This window comes from Eremomyces bilateralis (genome assembly GCF_010015585.1).
Source record: "Eremomyces bilateralis CBS 781.70 unplaced genomic scaffold P152scaffold_2, whole genome shotgun sequence".
Taxonomy (NCBI): Eukaryota; Fungi; Ascomycota; class Dothideomycetes; order Eremomycetales; family Eremomycetaceae; genus Eremomyces; species Eremomyces bilateralis.
The window spans coordinates 1,516,099-1,530,511 of NW_022985068.1; the positions used below are offsets into that span (position 1 = coordinate 1,516,099).

Here is a 14,413-nt window from a genome sequence, read left to right on the forward strand (position 1 = left end):
CTCATCCTTGCCCGATATACTAAAACGATAAGTTAGACTGACGCCAACACTGCGACCCTGCAGCGGTCAAGCCCGCCGTTCGGATGGCCGGATGGCCCGACGTGCGAGCTGACGGCCGCCCAGCGACCAGCGCACGGGATTCGTCGAGAAACGAAAGATGAGCGAGGAAGTTGGGGTCATGGCGGTCAGTGCAGCTATGGATGGTGGCGCAGACTAGGTGCACGTCCTTTTGTTATTCTCACGTTGCAGTCAGCATTCTGGGTTGACCGAATTGGAACATGCGGATTGCGGGATCGACATGGACTGGTGGAATGGAGGGGTTCGGGGTTGGAGATCGATGGGGAGGTGACGCAACAGGTTGGGTCCAGTTGGATACCGGACTTCGGTTGGACCGACTTCTGGAATCTGGATGGAGATAGGGCCGATATGTAGTACACACTGGGCGATATCTGGAGCATTACCGATATTCGGAAAGGTTATAAAGGTTATAAATGGGATTTGGTTATTTGGGTCACCATTCCTTTGACTGGGGCGGATGTGTGGTGGGCAGTGCATATCAGTAAGATATTTGATATCCCACATCCATGATATCGGATTTATTAATTAGTCGTTGTTTGGATATCGATTGGTACTTCCGGTAAGGCCATCTTCCCCGTCAAGTTTATCCACATGGCATATATGTTGTACGTGAACTGTTAGATGACCAAATATCAGACATCTCCTAGACATCACGGAAGGACTATTCTAGTCGTGCTCGTGACATGGTGACATTATTAAGGTCTCGTTCTACCTTGACTCAGCGAAGGGCAAACCGACTCGGCTATCGCGAGATCGACATTTAAGTGTCCATCTTCAACTCAGTATTCCCAGTCACTAAGAATATGCCTTGCCAATTGCCACACCTAATACCTCATTACTCATACCACATATATATATATATTACCCCTCTGGTTGGCGGGCAGATGATCACCGGCCACACAAATCCTTCCCTGGTGTGTGACTTTGAGATGATCAATCCATTTCGGATGACTGGTGAAGAGTATGTCGTCATAAAGCGAAATATCTGAAATGCTTGAGACTATCATAATTCTTTCCGCTATATGTTCCATCTCATATTCCGTGAGCTCGAAACGCAACAGGAGAACTGCCAAGTAAATGCCATCGATATCCGTATAGTGCTCCGATACATGTACTCCAACAAAATGCGCGCTATGCGAGTAGGCTACACCTTTCCATCCCATCCAAACGCCAATTAAGATGCGATATCTCCGTCTTCTCCCATCACTCCACCACCTCCCCCGCACCACTCCCCCGCAACTCCAACAACCCCGTCGCCGCCCGCCCCTTCACCACGCTGCTCGTCAACTCCCGCTCATCCACCAACTTCTTCGTCGGCGACTTCGCCGGCGTCATACTCGGGAGCGAGCGCTCGGGGGACAGGATCGCGCGGGGAGGGGACGACGCGGGCGTACGGTTGGCGTGGTAGTGGGGTGCGTAGATGTGGCGGGAGGAATAGGAGGTGGGGATGAGGACGGGGGCGGGGAGGAGTTTGGGGATGGGGGCGGGAGGGAGGTTGGTGGTTGGATAGGAGGTTGAGCGGGCGGGGGACGGGTTAAGGGCGGGTGACTTCGATGTGTTTCGGGGGTGCTTTGGACTGGCTGTAGGGGATTGCCTAAGGGACTCTTTGTCGGGAGGGCTCTCGCTTGCGTTCGAGGTGTCCATGGGGGTATCGCCGGATGACAGTTCTAGGGAATGGAATGGCACATTCATCTGGTCGGTTCGGACTTTGTACAATGCGACTTTAAGTCGCAGACGTAGGGTCTCGGCTCTCTGTGTCCGTCGTTAGTCTCGCTTACGCTCTTACAGGCTTATGCAAAACATACCGAGCTGGATGAGGGAGAATTTGCTTCTTCAAGAGCTTTCGGTGACGTTTCTGCCGTGTTGGCCGGATCCACGTGCGGATTATAGTCTATCAAGGACGAAAATGATTGGGTTTGCTGCGTGTTTGGTCCTTCCTGGCTGGCGGTCATGGAGACATCGGGGTTTTGCACAGCGTCGTGCATTGTCGAGTCGGCGGTTATGTGATTGGCGTCCTTCTCTCGTCAATATGCGGTCCTAGATATCAAGATTTGGGGAACCATACATGCTCATGATTCTGCAGGTTTATACTCGGCATTGCTGCAGCACATGGAGCCATTGCCTTGGGTCGCAGTGCATCCCTGGAACGCTCGCGTTCCGACGCGTCTATCTCCATGAACGATCGTTTTCGCGCCGTAGTGGGTGGGATGTCAGGAACCATGGGTTCTCGCCCGTTCCCTCCGCCTAATATGGACGGTCGGACTGGTTTCGCTGGAAAGTCCGCGAGCTTCATAATCGGTTTGGCGGGCCCGTCCGCCACGTTCGTTACCCGTGAGAGTGGGGTCTTCGCGTTGGGGGAGAGTTCTCGCAAGACGTTTCGTAGGGGCGACCGCATCACCGGGGAGTGTTGAAGCCGTGGGGCGTCCATATTGCTCTCGAAGGGGGTTCGGCGTCAAAGGCCGGATCGATGCAGGAAGGTGGTGGTGGTTGTCTGCAGTTCGGGTGTATACATATATGACACGTCACGGAGGGGTAGAAATAGAGTCGATATGCAGATTGTGCACCAGATACGCAACCCTTAAGCAATTATAAAGAGAAGAAGAGAGGAATTGGGTGTGTTCAGGACTTCAGGTCAAGAATACCGAACTTATGTCAAAATTATATTGTTCGAGACGCGACTTTTTGTTGTTGATCGGCTTTTGGGAGCTTGGATCCACCGAGGGACCCTCACCAGCGAGACTCCGAGGACCCTGGCCCACCTGGTTCACCAACAGCAATGGCATCTGAATTCCGATCCAGCCTTCAATGTTCAAAGCCGCATCTATTTCAATTGATCCATTTCGCCCATCCTTCCGATTCTGAAAGCATCCCATCGCCCTCGTCTTCCTCCCGATTTATCCCCAATCACTTCTACCACAAGATGATAACTGCCTGAACTTCCTATGTACCCGGTCCCGTGAAACCCGGAATGGGCATGGTCGTCCGCTGCCCGGTCTCCTCGTGTCGATGCCGCTGCGTGCATGAATATATGAAGGGATGCGAACCGCTGCAATGCTCTTCCCAGCGCTGGTTGTGCTTGCGCGGCACGGGTTGAGAAGACTGACGATGTAGGTCTTATGTTGTCCAGGGAGAAAGAGGCTTGCTGTGCAGAATCATCTGAAAAGATCGCGGTCGGTAAGGTTGAATATGTGCTAAATCCGGGGCGTCGAGGCGGCAGCGCAGTATTTATGACCACTACTGTGACGGAATGACTTCGACATAGAGCATTTAGGCTTCGAAGGAACGAGGAGAGCACGGCATTCCCTTCTAAACGTCAAGTTTGGATTTCATCGTCTTCTTGAGAACCGACCTGATGTATAACCCGTCTTTATGAGTGGCGTGAAACAATTGGAAAGGTTGTCGATGACAACAAAATCAACCTTGCCTTCGACCTTGTCAGCCGGCCCCCGAGTGTTGTCCTTGGGGTCAGGCATATCGTGAGTCGCCTTCACCTCGTCCAACGCTTCCTGGATGCCGATATGATCGAACACTCGGATAATGCGAATCCGTGCTAGTAGTCCAGTCAAGCAGCTTGCCGCATCCGCTTTCGATTGGCCAGACTGGCGGCCATCTATGGTAGCCGCAAGGACTTGTCTAAGCCAGAATAGATCGAGAACACCAGTCGTATCAACGATCGCCGCAGAAGAACCGAGACTTTCTAGGAGATGCTCGGCAAGGAGCCGAAACGACAACTGGAGATCGACCTGTCAAATCTAGATTTGCTAGGAATTGACTCGAGAAGGCTGACTTAAAGTAAAAGGGGACTCGTTAGGTTATAAAACCCGAACGGAACTTACATAGGTCTTTCCGGTACTTGCCTCTCCACTAATCGCGGTTATCCCAGGAGCAATTTGCAAACCCTCATGGTCATCGAGGAGGAACGTCAACGAATTGGTGTTGTTGGTTTCATCATTCGCACCTCGGGTTTGGGGCACTTCTGCGTCTTTTGGCTGCTGATTGTTTTGCCTTCGTGATCTTTCTAAGAGCAGTAGCTGGTCCGCAAGATAAGGCGTGGCTGCTGCCATTATTTTAAACCGACTGCTATCGTGAGTTCAGCTCCTGGCATTCCCAGGTTCGTGGATGAGAGAAGGTGGGTTGGCAACTTCGACCATTTTCAATACATTAAAAACACCAGGTGATTCTATCTGCTCTTTGTGCTGTTACTATCAGGATCGGTTTGGGGATAGAACCAGAAATAAAGGTGAATAGAACATGAATGTATAGACGTGTAGTTGAGGTTGACCGCTACGTGGGGCGGGGATTTACGGCGTCTCCTCTTCACTTCAGCCCTCTCCGTTTGTTCCTCCACACACTCCCATTGACGCATTGCATTAAACACTCATGGGGTATATACGTTTTTGGAGTTACAAAGACAGAAATGGCATTAAAGAGCAGGAATTACAGGCTTGGAATTTAATAACAACTGCAGGTGTCTGAGACTCCGAGTCCCGCCATCAGTGCCCCTGACAGGATTTGGAATTCAGTCATCAACACTCGACGGACGCTTGCTTAGGCAACGTCGGGTTCCTCAACAGGAAGAAAGAGACGGTATTCTAGGTCCAGATGTCTCTCCAGATGCGGAGGAACTTGAACGGGAAGCCATTCAGTCGTTGGTCGCCGAAAGGGTGCGCACACATTCGGACGGGAGTGTCGGGTTCGGAGTAGGTATGCACGAACACTGATCTAGAACCAGCCGATATGGGAGAATTGGAGTAGTCCAGCCATCTGGTATTGGAAGTGTTGGAAGGGTATTCCCTCTCTTCTGCCCCTGATGAGCCTATCAGGTAGGGACCGGCTAATCTCAACTGCATGTTGAATATGCTGTCCTACGATACGGTACTACCTTGAGCTCTTCTATCGTCTTTTTTATCACCATTCCAATCATGGTTATAGAGCAGCACGATCCCTTATATATGGTATCAATCTGCTACTTCGATTTCAATTTTCGGCTCTCTACCTTCGCCTCGCATTCGCGTCGTCCTACTCGAAAACACTGATCTTCTCACCTCAATACATCCTTTATCCACTCGATAGGAGCAAAGCCCCTGAAGGAACGGGTATTTTTTGTTTATCTCTTACAATGAAGCTACTCGCCCCTCTCCTCACCTCCATGGCCACCCTGACCAGACTTGTGGCATCAGTAGCGATCGACTCCAGCACCAATGCCCTCCAAGAGATCGCTCCTACTAATTTCTACCCTCGTCCAGGAGCTATCTACAATGTCACTGACAACTCACTGATTTCTCTCGACCCCACAACATCGATATTCACAAGTTTGGTATCCAAAGCCGATGATGTCTGTACTCTCCAATCCTATAGGTGCAAGAAGCAGAACAAGACCTGGGTCTGGTGGTGTCGCTGGGAAGACGATCGGGAGAACGTTTTCTGTCGGGTTTGCGGGGCTGATGGGACGGATCCGATGGGAGAGATGCACTGCATAGAAGATCGAGTGAGGACTCCACAGTGCGTGGACTTCGTCTATTGTGAAGACTGGTATACTTGTGTAAGTCGGCTACGCTGGTTTCACGGTATTTGATCTGACTACGTAATGTAGATCGGCTGTTAGAGCTAGAAGCGAGGTGGGTCTCGCGGCATCATCCACCCGGTTGAGAGGTTTTGGCCTGGGGTTGAAAAAAACAATGAGGCGAGGATCATGGAATGACAGACTGGGGCGACGATGGAGGTGTGTTCCAGACTACGATTTTTGGAACCCAAATGTCAAAGCATATAAAAAGCAAACATTGTATCGACTTGTGTAATTGAAGACATCTTTCATTGAACTTGGTTATTCTACATGTCTGGTATCTCGCCTTAGATACCCAATTCTATCGTCTCTATGAAGCCAGCTTGCATCATGATCATATCGAGTCGACTTCGTAAACCTCTGGGGGATATTTTATGCCCTGAAACAATCGCGTGCTCCACGAGCGTATCGACGAGCTGCATTTGGGCTTGAAGTCCCATGTATCAAGCGCCAATGGCTAGAAATTCTCCTTCATTGAAAGAACGGGATCCGTTTGCATGGAGTATGCCTTCAATCCTTTGAGCTGTCCTTGCTCTTCTCGCTCCCCAGCTTCCCACTCTTCCCACTCTTCATACTCCCCCCCTCTCTCCCCCCATTCCTCTTCCCATCCAACGCCCCCCACCCCTCCGCCCTCATCCTCTTCAACGTCTCCTTCCCCTCTTCCGACCGCCCCAACACCGTCACCATCCTCGTATTCTCCCTCTGCAACTCTTCCACCTGCGCCTTCAAGATCTCGTTCTCCCGCTTCACCAGCTCGCACAACCGCTTCCACTGGTCCCGATCCCGCCGTATCCGCTTCCCCTCCCCCTTTTCCGCCTCCTTCTTCCGCCGCTCCTCCCGCTTCGTCCGCTCCCGCTCCCGCTTCTGCTGCAGCTTCGCCAGCTGCTGCTCGTGCTTCGCCGCCTGCTTCGCCACCTCGCGGTCGTGCCGCTCCTGCGCCCGCGCGAGCTCCTTCGCCTCTTTCTCAGCGGCCTCTTTCGCTTTGCCGGGGTGGTCGGCCGGCGGGTCGCGGAGCTGCGATTCGGAGCTGAGGCGCTTGGCGTCAATTTCTTTGCGCTTCTGCTCCAGCTTCTCGAGTTCCTTGGCGTGCTTGAGCCGGAGGCGCGCCTCCTCTTTGTCGGCTTCGTCAGTCGGATTGTGAGTCCCCTCGGGAGGGGTGCTCCCCAGGCTGGAGCGTTGGGAGCCGCCCAGGTCTCCTTCTTCGAGTGCTTGAGCAAGGGATGATTGACGCTGCTCGTTTGCTGTGGTCCATTGTTCGGCGCTGGCGAAGCTCTCGAGGCTGGTGGAGTCGGTGTCGCTAGAGTCTTCGTCGACGTTGGGGAACAAGAACTTTTGCGCATGTGGCGTCAGTTGCGCTAGACTTCCTTCGATTTGGCTTGATATGGATGACAGGATTCCTCTTTCATCGCTGGGTGTTTCGTCTGTGTGATCCTCCTTCGCTGGTCTCTCCACCTCCGCATTCTCTTTCAAAGGCACACCACCATCCACTTCTCGTTCCACAAGAGCTTCCGTCTCCATTTCTTCATCATCCGACACTGGCTCTGGAAGATCCTCCTCCTTCAGCCCACATGCCCAGTCCACAAACTTTGTTGCGTCCTGTGTGATGGAGCCAGGGGTCCCTCGTTCCACCATAAATCGCGGGATTCCGCCCCCGGGATCCGACCGTGTGATCATGATCCACTCCACGGGGTTCCGGTTACTATCATACATTCCCCCAGCCGACGATCGACGCGGTCTACCGTCCTCATCCCTTCGAGCGGATTCCCCTCGCGACTTGGCGCCTGCGTATGTTGACGCCCGTTGTCTTCCGCGCGCGCTACCCTGCTCTGAGGGATGTTGAAGTTCAGAGTCGGATTGAGATTTGTGGGCGGTGAGGGGAATCTCGCGGATGATCTCCACGGATTCGTAGTGGCCTCGGATCAACCCTTGTCGGGGCGCCGCTTGCGGATGGTCGACGGGAATGGACACAAGCATGTAAGTCCGACCGGTGGTGTCGATCGGTGGTGTCTGCTCGTCGGAGGAGGTGGTAAGAAGGAGGGTTACAAAGTCGCGAGGAGAGGTTGGTCCGGGGAACTGCGCTGAAAGAAGACACACTAAGTTCTCCGTCAGTAAAAGGTAAAGACTGCTTCCGTATGTAGAGGCAAACCTTCCATTCTCCCTATGCCCTTAACCAACTTCCTCTCCAACAACTGATCCGCTCCAATGCCTCTGACAGCCCCGGATCCTGGCCCCCCTTCCACCGCCAAGCTCGTTTTGAATTCCTTCTTCATCGCCCTCATCCAATGGTCGAAGCTGAGCCCCTCATGTATACTCCTCCGCCCAAACCATGCCCCATGCCGGTCATGTGCCGCCATCTTATATACCGATATCCCTAGTACGTTACTCCCCGCCGAGACCTTCAGCGGTTTTCCCCACTTCTCCCACAGCTCCTTGACCTCCGGCGCCGGGGGGGGCGGCCGCACAGAGGAGACCGTCATCCCTGCCGCGCTCGTCGCTGGATCGGGATCGGCCCGGGAGAGTGTAGAATCCGTCGACGGTTGGCCTCCTGGCGGCGGTGGCACGGAGTTCCCTATGAGCTCGGCATCCTCAAAAACTTGGCGGAGGTAGGTGGGGAGGTCATCCATGGGGATGTCGGCGAAAGGGACGGGCGAACCGCTGCCGAGGGTTTCGAGGGCATCGTATAGTCTCGACATGGTTGCGTTGCGTTGGTGGTAATATGGGACGTTTGAAGGAGCATAAAGCCAAACAGACAGCTTTAGGATCGTTCATACACTCTGGTATACGGCTACTACTACTATATGGGTCCATTAGAAAAGAATTGGGAAATCAGAGTTGTAGACTTGTACCTGTCCAGCATCAATTGTAGGTCCGTTTGTTTCCTCAGGTTCACTGTTGGCGGTTGTCCAATTCGATATTGTAGAAGAATTCCAATTAGGACAAATTAGAATGACACAGTCCTCCCAAGGATAGCAATATGTTCTAGACCTAGAATTGGAATACAGATCTGCAGATTCTAAGCTGGTGATGATGGTGATCACTGGAGGCGGTACGTACGTACTCTCAACTTTACGCCCCTAATTGTGCATCGACGTCACGCATGGACTTAATCCAAGTCCAGATCCGGTTTGTACCTTATCAACTGGAATCATCTCTTCTATTACCACCTATTTCATACCCTAAGCGTTTAGCATTCCTACCGGTACGATCACGAACCACCTGTTACTTCTTGTGATATCAAGACTTGAGCCATGACGGACACTACGTCACTTTCCCGGTGGCCCCCGGCCGAAGGTCTCTCCACCCCTATCGTCGCCCGCAAGGATGCCATTTTGACAACCTCTGCATCCATCTCTGTATCAGCTCCAGCCCAGCGGGTTTTCGACCTGCTCCTCTCGACGACCAGCTATCGAGAATGGAACACCTGGGTCCCTCGAGTGTCCATCCAATCTCAGCCGGAGGGCGTCCCCCACGACTCAACCGATCTAGCGGTGGATACTAAGTTCACGTTCCATGTCATCATGGATGAAAGGAATCCGGGCAAGGTGTTCGACACGGGGTTGCGCATAACGGATATCTCGACCCCGGCGAATCCATCGTCCTATATCCCTCAAGAGGTACTGGACGACGATCCAACGTACACTGCAGATCTCTCCACGATCTACCGCGTGTCGTGGAAAACAGAGGGGGGTTGGATAAATGCAGGTATGCAGGCTGAGCGGTTTCATGAGATTATTGTGGTAGGCGAGAATGAATGCGAGGTGCGGACTTGGGAGGTCATGGGCGGAGTCCTCGCAAGGACGGTTAAGTGGATGATGGCGAAGACGCTAGATGAGAAGTTCGTGTTGTGGGTTACTAGTCTCAAGAAGGCGGCTGAGGCACCCCAGGGCAGTTCGACCTAGATGTTACAGCAGAACTTGAACAGAATCAAGAATTCATATGCGAACTAGTTGGAACGCCTCTAGAATATACATATCCGTGTGTCACCCCGTCTTGCGAGATTCTCGTGTGCCGTTCGCACCCCAGGCTGCGTTCTGATATATGTAACTGCCTCCTCTCCGACCCCAATATCAGCTAGAACAGAATTCCTCGCGCTCATGCGATGCCTTGATCCTTGATTCCATGCGGCAACCACTTCGGCCGTTTGATGTTCTTCTCCTCATCCGGCGCCTCCAACATCCCCAGTCGCCGTATCTGTTTCTCGGTCGGGGCGTCCACTCGCGGATCCTCGAGGATCTTCTTCCGGTAGGCAGCCTGTAATTCAGATACCCGTTTCGCCTGATAAATGTCAGAATGGCCTGGATCTGGATTGATGGTCATGGCTCTTGGCGCACCTCCTTCCTGTGATATAGGCACTCGTAGTAGTCCTCTAATGGCAGTTGGCATTTCGTCAACCCTTTTCGGCTCGGATCGTCGGGATTCGCATTCACAGCATAGCATGCCAGAACTTCTTGCCAGAATGGAAAGCATCGTGACGGGCCTATTGGGGGATTAGCTGAGGGTTCGATTGGTGGGCAATTGAAGGTGTACATACCGCCATGGAGGCCGTAACCGGATGCCATCCTGTGGAGTTACAACGGGAGGTCCGTGGGAAAACACTCAAGGGATATGACCAACTTGACAGATGGGTTAAAGGCAGGATGTCCTCCGATGTGAAGTAGCAGTGCAGCGCATATTGAAGCTGCTGTAGTTCCAGGGTGGGTGTGGTTATCTGTGTTGTGATTGGACAATGGCCCAGTCACGTGCATGGCGCTCACCACCACATGCCCTCTCAATTGCCATTTGCCAAATTGATCTCCTCCTGTCTACACCAGCTAATCCTTAGTATTACTATCTTCGTCTATATCCGTCTATCCAACCTATCAGGCTTTCAAAATGCATGGGTATTGCTCCTCTGGACATATCTGACCATTTAGGCCGTGGGTGACTTGTTCACGGCACAGTCTTTCGGCGCCTGACTCCCGGGAACTGGTCGATGATCGGTCGCCTGGCATTCTACGATGTATCATTTATAAGGTAGAGACGCCGGCTGATCTATCAAGAATTCAAGATGCATGGATAGCTCTTTGCTGAATCCTCCGAGAACTCTTCGATCTCCCCTGGCATTCTACGTTTTAGGAACTGACACGCCGGCCGATGGATACTGGATATTGACCAGGGGATGACGTTGCTTACTTCGAACCAGAATTCCTGTGATCGATGTCGAACTCTACAACCTTCGACATGCAACCCCGCTCGAAATATGCTGCAGCTCACTGCAGCATAAGCTGACCGAAAGAATCAAAGGTACAGACCCCATATCCATTCATCCGGGGGCTTAAGGTTCCAGATTTAGGACACACCCGGAGTTATGAGTAAGATCATCCATTGCCTCTATATCCGTTGTATCGCTGGCGATCGTGATCGTTGAGCATGCGCGAAGTCAGTCCTTATATACATATATATACCTACTTCACTATTTTCGCTTGAATGACGACTCGATTCATGAAGTCTGCCTCGTTGGTTGCATCGTTCCGTAAAGTCTTCCATATCCTTACTAGCAAGCGTTCTATCAGATCCACCTCCCACAACTCTAAAACCATGGAAAAGATTACAGAAGTCAAAAATGGCGTGGATGGACCTTTATCCCATGTATTAGGCCAGGACTTCACCCAGCACGTCAAGGACTCCATTGGCCCAAAAGCTAGCCCTAGGGTTCGAAGCGTCCTCCAAAGCCTCACTCAACACATGCACGATTTCGTCTGAGAGAATGAGCTCACATTTAACGAGTGGATGTCGGCGATTGAACTGGTACTATCCATTCAAACTACCCCGACGGGCCAGTGCCCAGAACGAAGCTCTGACCGATGATAGATCAATGAAAGCGGCAAATTCTCGACCCCCGATCGAAATGAAACCCAGTTACTCTGCGATCTGCTGGGTCTCGAGTCGCTCATCGACTCGGTCGAATTCTCGCAGCAACACAGTCGGAGCAACCCGACGCTGACGGCCATCCTCGGCCCCGTCTATCGGCAGAACCCCCCCGCATACCCCTACGGCGCCTCGATCATCCAGCACTCCCCCGAGACCTTCCCCGAGACTGCCGCCATGACCGCCCGCATCTTCGGTCGTATCACCGACGCCGACACCGACGCGCCCATCCCTGGCGCCGAGGTCGACTTCTGGCAGTGCGCGCCGAACGGCCTGTATGACATCCAGGACCCGCAGCAACCATACATGAATCTGCGGGGGGTGTTCACCAGCCGAGACGACGGGTCGTACAGCTTAGTCGCTCTCGTGCGACCCCGTATCCGATCCCGGAAGACGGACCGGGCGGGAAGTTTCCGGCGTTGATGGATCGGCAGCCGTATCGGCCGGGGCATCTGCATTTCTGGATCCGGGCGGAGGGGTATAGGAGTTTGATAACGCAGGTGTTCGAAAGGGGGGGTGAGTTTCTGGAGAATGACAGTGTCTTTGCGGTGAAGGGGGGGCTTTGTGTCCAGTTCGAGAAGGAGGAAAGAGGCGGACGCCTTGGCGGTTGGAGTGGAATATGAAGCTTGGTCGATAGCGCCTAATACAGGTTTCTGTTTGTAGTTCCGAAGGACAATATGTAACTGGATGTCAGAGCAAACTGAAGGCGGGCGGCTGCCGTTATCCTCGACAGTTGACGTTCAATCCCCTATTTCAACGTTGACAGATCCTGTAGTGGCATGAGCTTTCAAATAACTGCCCTCGCTGTCCTGGCTAATCCCTTTGACGGCCTTGACTTTATGGTGGCCGATGCCGTCCTCTTGATCAATGATACGAATTCCATCGCCCAGAACCTGAACAGAGCCGAAAGTGGTAGTTGCCTTCAACGTGCCCTCCCAAGAGCTCGGGTAATGTAGTGAGATCGAACCGGTTAAGGTTTCATGTTTGGACCGGATGTTTCTCCATTTCTCAACGGGAGAATGTTCACCGTTGGATGAGAGAGCGATGGGATTTGCCAGATGCGCGTTCTGATGACCAGATTTGGTCCACGTTTTGAGTTCCATGTCTGCTTCGTGCGCTTGGGATGACGGCGGTAACACAGGAAGAAGAGTCGTCGAGATCGAGCCGGATTGCGTCGTGAATCGAGCTGTCGATCCGAAGAAGTAGTAGCCGGAAATACTACCAACGTTGGAATGGACATTGACCGCATAATCACGGTTGGGAATGTGGAGAGCGCTTACAGCACTCATCGAGAGCGATCGTTCGCTCCAGCCAGTCTTTGGGTATTCCACATGAATGCTTCCGGTACGGCTAAATGCTTTGAAACTTGCCGGGTTTTTATGCTCATCGGCATCCTTGGGTTCGACTTCGATATTGACGCTTCCAGTAGTAGTTTCGATGTCGAGGAGGTCCATCAGTGTATATTTTCCATTGACGGAACCGGTTCCCACTCGAATCTTCGTCTCCCGGGAGTTGAGGGGCAGAACGCTTTCCAGAGACCCGCTCGTAAGTCCGATCTTGGCTAATTCGGTGACTTCGATTGCCGAAGACGCGCCTATCAGGAGGTCCAACCGGTGCAAATCAATCGATAGGTTGGCTAGCTGCACGCCTGGCCGAATCGTGACATACACGTCGATTTCCATGCAAGGTGAGGGCGACGAGGGGTCACGACCATTCGGCTTCAAGACCGGCGGGAGGATCTGCAAATGGGATGCGGTTTTGATGAAGCGAACGTACGACACGTCGTACTCCGAGCTTGTAGAAATCGAAAGGTTCACAAGTATCGGACTCGCCTGAGAATCTAGCCCGGTTGTCAGATACACTCGCCCGTACATGGAGTCGAAGTGCGGATGTTTCGAGGTCGTCACATCTTCGGATAGCGAGAATTTGTCGCCGTCGTCCATCTCGATCAATGCTCCACTTGTCGACCGCAATGAACACTCTTTAGGCCAAGTTCCGAGATCGATGTCTTGCCACGGATTCTTCATTAGGGTTAGCATGGGAAATGTAAGAAGGGAATTGGCGTCGGCTCACCCGATATCCATCTCCAGATTCCGGGGTTAGAGCATCCAGGATGGAAAGGAAAATGAAGAGCAATGGAACGATCAGAGCGATACGACAACAGCAGCCGGCAGGTCTTCGGCGATTCGACCGCCTTATATACCCATTTGGTCTGGCAGGTTCCTCATTGTAGCGCCCAGCGTGGCCGCCAATTATGGCTGGTTCGAGTGTTGAATACAATTCTGGACTTTGAGGTGTGGGTTCAATGGTCTCGCTATTTGATCCATAGTTTGTGGTTGCGGTACGTGTCCCAGAATATGGGCTAGCTGTACTTTCTTCATAGGCAGGTGGAGGGTCTTCGACATCACGATACTGTTCGCCCAGCAGCGGAGTCGCCTCATCCAGATGATTGGACCGATCTGACCTTGAACGTCGGTGGTTTGAATTTGGTGAGGGCTGCTCGGGCTCCTTTGGAAGATAATATGCAGCTACGTAGGACGTTGACTGCTGGGGAGCCGCATTTGCGTTGGAATCATCTGGAAGTCTAGCAGAGGTTTCGTGGAACACTTGTTGGGGGAGAGTGCTGGGACGAAAGTACCCATCTGTTGGAGAGAGAGCTGAGCTGGATTCCATAGAGGCAATGCTGTCGGTGTCGCCTCCGGAAAGGGCGTTTTCGTGTTCACGGGATGCCATCTTGATATTGGTACTCGAACTGTTGAATGAGCAATAAACGGGATACTTCAACAATCACATAAAACTTGCGAACAGCGGAAAGCTATCGTGACTTGTAAGCAATCCTCGGACGCATCAAGGGGTCAGAAATTT

General features: G+C 52.5%; 8 protein-coding genes across 8 annotated transcripts; 3 read left to right on the forward strand and 5 right to left on the reverse strand.

Moving 5' to 3' along the window:
- Positions 1-1,174: 1,174 nt before the first annotated feature.
- P152DRAFT_127328 (uncharacterized protein) lies at positions 1,175-2,157 on the reverse strand. The gene is made up of 2 exons (XM_033673745.1): positions 1,884-2,157; positions 1,175-1,830 (listed from the first exon to the last, which is right to left on the reverse strand). The coding sequence occupies exons 1-2, from the start codon at positions 2,061-2,063 to the stop codon at positions 1,282-1,284; spliced, it is 729 nt and encodes a 242-aa protein (XP_033538177.1). The 5' UTR covers positions 2,064-2,157; the 3' UTR covers positions 1,175-1,281.
- Positions 2,158-2,702: 545 nt separating this feature from the next.
- P152DRAFT_127479 (uncharacterized protein) lies at positions 2,703-4,385 on the reverse strand. Its single transcript, XM_033673746.1, has 3 exons — positions 3,915-4,385; positions 3,428-3,809; positions 2,703-3,381 (listed from the first exon to the last, which is right to left on the reverse strand). Exons 1-3 carry the CDS (start codon positions 4,140-4,142, stop codon positions 2,900-2,902), a joined length of 1,092 nt encoding a protein of 363 aa, XP_033538178.1. The 5' UTR covers positions 4,143-4,385; the 3' UTR covers positions 2,703-2,899.
- Positions 4,386-5,197: 812 nt separating this feature from the next.
- P152DRAFT_470557 (uncharacterized protein) lies at positions 5,198-5,683 on the forward strand (the record flags this gene model as incomplete). Its single annotated transcript, XM_033680985.1, has 2 exons — positions 5,198-5,620; positions 5,672-5,683. The coding sequence occupies 2 exons, from the start codon at positions 5,198-5,200 to the stop codon at positions 5,681-5,683; spliced, it is 435 nt and encodes a 144-aa protein (XP_033538179.1).
- A 198-nt stretch (positions 5,684-5,881) lies between these two features.
- Positions 5,882-8,334, reverse strand: P152DRAFT_428733 (uncharacterized protein; the record flags this gene model as incomplete). The annotated part of the gene is made up of 3 exons (XM_033677339.1): positions 5,882-7,340; positions 7,437-7,734; positions 7,788-8,334. 3 exons carry the CDS (start codon positions 8,332-8,334, stop codon positions 6,152-6,154), a joined length of 2,034 nt encoding a protein of 677 aa, XP_033538180.1. The 3' UTR covers positions 5,882-6,151.
- A 354-nt stretch (positions 8,335-8,688) lies between these two features.
- Positions 8,689-10,034, forward strand: P152DRAFT_454796 (uncharacterized protein). The gene is made up of 2 exons (XM_033678657.1): positions 8,689-9,916; positions 9,973-10,034. The coding sequence occupies exon 1, from the start codon at positions 8,890-8,892 to the stop codon at positions 9,538-9,540; it is 651 nt and encodes a 216-aa protein (XP_033538181.1). The 5' UTR covers positions 8,689-8,889; the 3' UTR covers positions 9,541-9,916; positions 9,973-10,034.
- Positions 9,734-10,200, reverse strand: P152DRAFT_389659 (uncharacterized protein; the record flags this gene model as incomplete). The annotated part of the gene is made up of 3 exons (XM_033675995.1): positions 9,734-9,916; positions 9,973-10,118; positions 10,173-10,200. The coding sequence occupies 3 exons, from the start codon at positions 10,198-10,200 to the stop codon at positions 9,734-9,736; spliced, it is 357 nt and encodes a 118-aa protein (XP_033538182.1).
- A 1,018-nt stretch (positions 10,201-11,218) lies between these two features.
- P152DRAFT_464066 (protocatechuate 3,4-dioxygenase beta subunit) lies at positions 11,219-12,171 on the forward strand (the record flags this gene model as incomplete). The annotated part of the gene is made up of 4 exons (XM_033680538.1): positions 11,219-11,377; positions 11,408-11,428; positions 11,492-11,869; positions 11,902-12,171. The coding sequence occupies 4 exons, from the start codon at positions 11,219-11,221 to the stop codon at positions 12,169-12,171; spliced, it is 828 nt and encodes a 275-aa protein (XP_033538183.1).
- Positions 12,172-12,288: 117 nt separating this feature from the next.
- On the reverse strand, positions 12,289-14,281 carry P152DRAFT_446195 (uncharacterized protein; the record flags this gene model as incomplete). Its single annotated transcript, XM_033677909.1, has 2 exons — positions 12,289-13,569; positions 13,622-14,281. 2 exons carry the CDS (start codon positions 14,279-14,281, stop codon positions 12,289-12,291), a joined length of 1,941 nt encoding a protein of 646 aa, XP_033538184.1.
- Positions 14,282-14,413: the final 132 nt, after the last annotated feature.